Source organism: Eretmochelys imbricata, chromosome 9 (genome assembly GCF_965152235.1).
Source record: "Eretmochelys imbricata isolate rEreImb1 chromosome 9, rEreImb1.hap1, whole genome shotgun sequence".
NCBI classification, from domain to species: domain Eukaryota; kingdom Metazoa; phylum Chordata; order Testudines; family Cheloniidae; genus Eretmochelys; species Eretmochelys imbricata.
The window spans coordinates 19264464-19271044 of NC_135580.1; the positions used below are offsets into that span (position 1 = coordinate 19264464).

Genomic DNA, 6581 nt, shown 5'->3' on the forward strand with positions numbered 1-6581 from the left:
TTTTTATTTTTTGCACATCTTCATTCTTCTTGCCTTCACTATGTTCCGGAAGCAAAGGTACTGAATTACTTCTGCTATAATTGAAACTAGGAAGGAATTAAAATCTTATTTAAAAGTCTCTTATCATTAAATTACCAACCTGATTTCCAGACCAAACAGGCTTGGAAAAATTCAGCTGACCTGCAAATAAATAAACTTTATCCCTTCTGACATAAGAATGGCCATACTGGGCTAGACCATTGGTCCATCTAGTCCTGTAACCTGTCTTCTGACAATAACCAGTGCCAGATGCTTAAAAGAGAATGAACACAGCAGGGCAATTATCAAATGATCCCTTTGCTATCATCCACTCCCAGCTGCTAGCAGTCAAAGCATGAGGTTGTATTCCTGACCATCTTGGCTAATAGCCATTAATGGACCAATCCTCCATGAACTTATCTAATTCTTTTTTCAACCCAGTTATACTTTTGGCCTTCATAACATCCCTTTGCAAAGTGTTCCACAGTTGACTGTGAAGTACTTCCTTATGTTTGTTTTAAACCTGCTAATTATTAATTTCATTGAGTAACTTCTGGTTCTTGTGTTAAGGGGTAAATAACTCTTCCCTATTCACTTTCTCCACCCCATTCATGATTTTATAGACCTCTCTCATATCCCCACTTAGTCATCTCATTTCTAAAATGAACACTCCCAGTCTTTTTAATCTGCCTTTTATGGAAGCTGTTCCATGATCCTAATTATTTTTGTTTCCCTTGTTTGTACCTCTTGCATTTTAATATATCTCTTTTTTTCAGATGGAGAGGCCAGAACTGCACTCAGTATTCAACCTATGGGCATATCATGTAGTAGCATTATGATATTTTCAGTCTTATTATGTACCCCTGTCCTAATAGTTGCTAACATTCTGTACATTAATTAAAACATTAAGCAGATATTTTCAGAGAACTATCGACAATGACTCCAAGATCTTTTTGAGTGGTAGCAGCTAATTTAGATCCTATCATTTGGTATGTATAGTTGGGATTATGTTTTCCCATGTATATCACTTTGCACTTCTTAACATTAAATTTCTTCTTAAAAAAAATTCATTTTTTTGCCCAGTCACCCACTTTTGTGTGATCCCTCTGTAACTCTTCACAGTCAGCTTTGAATTTATCTTAAGTAATTTATTATTGCCCGAAAACTTCCCAGATAAATTATGAATATGTTGAACAGCGCAGATCCCAGCACAGGTCTTTGGGGGACTCCACTATTTACCCCTCTCCACTGTGAAAACTGACCAATTGTTCCTATCCTTTGTTTCCTAACTTTTAACTAGTTACAGATCCATGAGAGGACCTTTCCTCTTATCCCAGGACTGGTTACTTTGATTAAGGTCCTTTGGTATGGGACCATGTCAAAGGCTTTCTGAAAGTTCAGATACACTATATCAACTTGCAAGGATCATTCTTGTCCACATGCTTGTTGACACCTTCAAATAATTCTAACAGACTGATGAGGCATGATTTCCCTTTACAAAAGCCATCTTGACTCTACCCTATCATGATCATCTCTGTATCTGGTAATTCTGTTCTCTAGTATAGCTTCAGTCAATTTCCCTGGTACTGAAGTTAGGCTTACCAACCTGTACATAGCAGTGGGGGAGGTTTAGGCTGGATATTAGGAAGCTTTTTCACTAGAGGGTGGTGAAGCACTGGAATGGGTTACCTAGGGAGGTGGTGGAATCTCCTTTTTTAGATGTTTTTAAGGTCAGGCTTGACAAAGCCCTGGCTGGGATGCTTTAGTTGGGGATTGGTCCTGCTTTGAGCAGGAGGTTGTACTAGATGACCTCCTGAGGTCCCTTCCAACTCTGATATTCTATGATTCTCTGTAATTGCCATCACCTTTGGAGCCTTTTTTAAAAATTGGCATTACATTAACTATCCTCCAGTCATCTGGTACAGAGTCTGATTTAAGTGATAGGTAATATACCACAATTCATAGTTCTTCAATTTAATATCTGAGTTCATTCAGAACCTTTAGATGAATATCATCCAGTCCTGGAGAATTGTTACTGTTTAATTTATCAATTTGTTCCAAAACTTCCTCTACTGACACCTCAATCTGGGACAGTTCCTTTGATATGTTACCTAAAAAGAATGGCTCAGGTGCAAATATTTCATTTAGCTTCTCTGCCACAGCCTTAACTTGAATGGATCCGTGATTCCACCACATATCTCCATAAGTTTTTGTACAGCACTGCCATAAATCTGTTGGTGGTAGAGTGCCCCCTGTAGGAGCTATGTGGGGAGTGCAGACATGAGTTAAATTGCCCCCACCCCAACAGGTGCTGCAAGGTGTGTCTTTCTAGCTGACCACAGCTCATCTCTTCGACCAAGGCCTCTTGGTTGTTTCATCCCCTCTCAGGGTCTCAGGTGACTCAACAAAACAGCCCTCAGATAGCAAATGAGGTTAAACAAAAGAAAGGAAAAAAAAAATCTGTCAACAGTTCCCTCCAGGACATGGGCTGTTGTTACTTCAGAGGGCCCTGGGAGAATTACTGTCCACTTCAGAGTTCCCTGGTCTCCACTGCAAGTCTCAGTCCCCCCCTCTCCCTTTTAGCTCAGGTGATCTGCACCCTCTTTCTGCAGGCTGTCACCTCTCCTGGGGCTGGAGAAATTCAACAGTCTGTTTCCTTCCCAGGGTGTTACCCCATCTGAGTGGAGTTCCCTCCCTTTAACAACTCCTCCTGTCTTGGAATGATTTACAGGTGAGGAGGGCTGTGCCACTCCAGCCCAAAGCAGCTCCTTAACCCCTTCCATACTACTGTAGGGTTTATATACTCCATCACAAGCACCTAGCACAGTGGAGATATGATCCTTATTGGGGCTTCTGGGCTGTACTCTAAACTATGTATTAAATAATTCTATTTTGATGAAAATAAACAGAGGTTGCTTTTAAAAGCTGAGATAAACCATACACATTTATTTGATAAACATATATACAGTGTAAAGAGAACAAATTCATCTTCATCAATGTATAACTCCTAAGATTATGCCAGAATGATAGTTCTTCATTTTAAGTCGCTACCTTCTGATGCAGTGCTAAATATTAGCCACTAAATTTCCAATAGTTAGGGATGAGAGAGAGGGAGGAGAAACTGTTGTGCCATTTAGAGAAAATGGCACTGGTAATCAACATTATTTTTCAATTAATGTAAAAAAAGATTCAAATTTAGATTAATACAACCCATTATGTGTTTTACAGGAAATATTGATGAAGCAGAACGAGAATGGAAAGCAGGATTCCATCGCTGGAACAATTACATGATGGACTGGAAAAATCAATTTAATGATTACACTAGCAAGAAGGAAAGCTGTGCAGGTCTCTAATTAATAGGTTTACCCTTTTGAGAATGTCCATATTACCATTGATCAAGGCAAACATACAAGGAACTATCTAACATGTTTAGCAATAAAGCATATTTTGTAAATTAAATAAAATGTCATGAATATAATATTGATTCCCCAGATCTTTTAGTTTATATTCTCTCTTGTATCTCAATAAACAATATAAGGCACTCATACCCTTCAGTGTATGTCAAATAGGACTATAGAGATTAAAGTATGAAGATTAATGATGTACATGTTATCATAAACACTAGCGGCTTAAAGTCTCACTTCAAGGAAACATTGTAATCTATTACAGAAAGTGTAATTTTTTAAATAGAAATATCAGTATTTTATAATATTGTCTGGAAAGCACAGCTGATGTAGATCTTTAGCAGCATTATGCTAAAGCATTATGTCACAGCATTATGAACCTTGCTTCAGTTGTAATTTAGTTGACATAAACAAACGATAACTTTTCTGGACACAACAAATGTTAACTGCTTGTTAAAGCAAAGGGGTTTTTAAGAGAGTTATTAAACCTTGAATAATTGCTTCTTTAAGGCCCAGTCCCTGGGAATCACCACACAGCTCATGTATTCTCACACATTAATATTCCCTACTAGGAGCCAAGGATAAAGGATAAAGGCTGTGTAGCACCTCTGCTTATCAGGCAGCAATGGCTCAAAGTAATGGATCCACAGCCAGTGCCAGCCTTTCCCTGCTCATCTCTCCCTCTTTACCCTGTGCACCTAGCTGGATAGGTGATGCAAATGCCCACTGAGCACCCCAACCCTTGAATAATTCTGTCCTTCTTCACCCAATGGAACCAGCCCAGATTCACTGTAGCGAGGAGCTCTCTGCACATTGAAGGATGGATTCAGATTTACTCCTAAGTGACTAGATTTGACATAGTGTCAGTCGAATCAATTTCCCAAAGACCAGAAATATAACCTCAGTTTTCCTGATTAGGTAGAAAAATTACAATCTGTAGATCATGGGCCCTATCCTGTAGTGTGTAGTCATTATTCAGGCAAGTCCCTCAGTGAAGTTATTGGGAGCTGAAGGAGAACACTATTTTGCAGAAGTGGGCCCTTAGGTTTGTAGGACTGAGCCCCAGATTTGGTTCATATAAATCCCCCCTAATGTTTTCCACAAACTCCAAAGGAATCTTTTTTGTGGCTTCAAAACAAAAATGTAGATAACTATTTCCCCATTAATCTGTACTTCTTGGTTCTGGCTTGAATGTGAAGCAAAATACAGTAAGATGCTATCCTTGGTCCAATCTAGAAGGAAGTATTATCAGAATTTTCCTGAGACAGCAGGCTTTGGTGAAATTTATAGTCCATTTTGGCTGACTAAAGAGATCTGGATAACACTGAGATGATGGAGAAGCAGATGAAAATAAAGATGTAAACGCCAAGAGAAAGGTCTGACAGCTTCCTTTGCAACAAGCACTTTAGCTGATAAAATATGTTCACCCTTTTGAAAAGGGAATATAAATTTCTTATACAAATTCTTGGAAGTCAGTACCAGAACTTTTATCACAATTTCTTGGAAGACCAGTTTCCTGGATTACAACCTGCACAATCAAAAGGCCATCAGTTTTTTGGCCAGGCAATTACCATACATAGAGTAAGGAATGCAAATGTTTAACTAGGACCTGGTCTACGCTAAAAAGTTAGGTCAACTCAGCTATTGCACTCCAGGTTTTAAAATATCCACTCCCTTGAGCGGTGTAATTAATCCGAGCTAATCGCTGATGTAGACAGTGCTAGGTCTACTGAAGAATTCTTCCGTCAACCTAACTATCACATCTCGGGAAGGTGACTTACCTACACCAATGGGAGAACCCCTCGCATTAGTGTAAGAATATAAGAATGGTCAGACCAATGGTCCATCTAGCCCAGTATCCTGTCTTCCCACAGTGACTGGTGCCAGATTCTTCAGAAGGAGTGAGCAAAAGAGGACAGTTTATTGAGTGAGTCATTGCCTGTCATCCAGTCCCAGCTTCTAGCAGCCAGAAGTTGGGGTTGCCTTCCTGACCATTTTAACTAATAGAGTAGGTAGTGTCTACATTGAAGAGCTACAGAGGTGCAGCTGTAGACAAGCCCTAGATTTTGCAAAAACCCTGTGTATAGTGTATCATGTTTATAGTATATACACATTTATGGCACTATATAAATTACTATTGTTACTGATGATAATATTATAACATGCAGGATTGTGGTGATGTACAGAGTATTGAATGTTTAGCACCTGCTATCTGCCTATCCCCTGCTATTCAGACCATTGGAAAAATTTACCAAAAGGTTATGAGTCTCTGTGCATCACCCAGCTGGTTCTTTTGGTTCAGAAGGCAGTCCTTTTTTATTGACTTAATTGGTATGATTTTCAAAAGGGCTCAGTGTGGGCTTAACGCTGTCAAAAGTGTCAATAGTGAATCTCAAAGGAAGCAAAGTAAGGTCAACCCTAAGTACTTCTGAAAAATCAAACCCAAATTCTTGGTGTCATCATTTCAAACCTTTTCAGTTTGTTTCTGAAAATGAGACGAGCAACAACACTTTTTTAAAAAAAAAATTCAGGGCTAACAAGCATAATTTTTTTTTAAATTAAGCATTTAAAAGATATGTAGTATTTTTCATCTGTTTGTACAGCGTGGGGCTGGATGAGTGTATCTGAAGAATAAAACTCTTTTTACAATTTGTAGCCGGACATTGTAACATGAAACCCTAACAGAGGTTGGAGAAAGGGAGGGGAAGAAAAACTGAATAAAATGAAACTTAAACCCATTCATTTGTTGGCTTGCTAACTTTGTTGGTGTGAATATATTGTATGCTTTCATTTTTCTTGCCCTGGGAAAGGATTTTGTAAAATACCATTACTACATCGTTCCTATGCTGTGCTGATTTCATTTAGTCATATGTCTCTATCCTACACTTATGCAAATACAATAAAAGCTGTCATAAGTGACTAATGAAGGGAACAGCAAAAAATCAGTCACCCACTGTAGGTGGTTTTATAGCTAAATGTTGAACAAAATTGTACTAGAAATTGCATAAGGATATTTTAAAGTAGTTGCTTAAGACAGTCATTGCCTATTGGGCAGATACCTTAATATAGATCTCACTGTGTATGTATTATGGTTAATGATATTTATATTGGCTCAAAGGGGGCTTGCAACCAGGGGTTGATGGGGAAGATATGCTGCTA

At 38.6% G+C, this 6581-nt stretch overlaps 1 protein-coding gene across 1 annotated transcript in view; it reads left to right on the plus strand.

The window, feature by feature from the left end:
* BCHE (butyrylcholinesterase) overlaps positions 1 to 3371 on the plus strand; it is a 42076-nt gene extending 38705 nt beyond the window's left edge. Inside the window, exon 3 of the mRNA XM_077826601.1 lies at positions 3247 to 3371. Within this exon, the coding sequence (XP_077682727.1) occupies positions 3247 to 3371 (125 nt within the window). The remainder of the gene's footprint in view (positions 1 to 3246) is intronic.
* The last annotated feature ends 3210 nt before the right edge of the window (positions 3372 to 6581 follow it).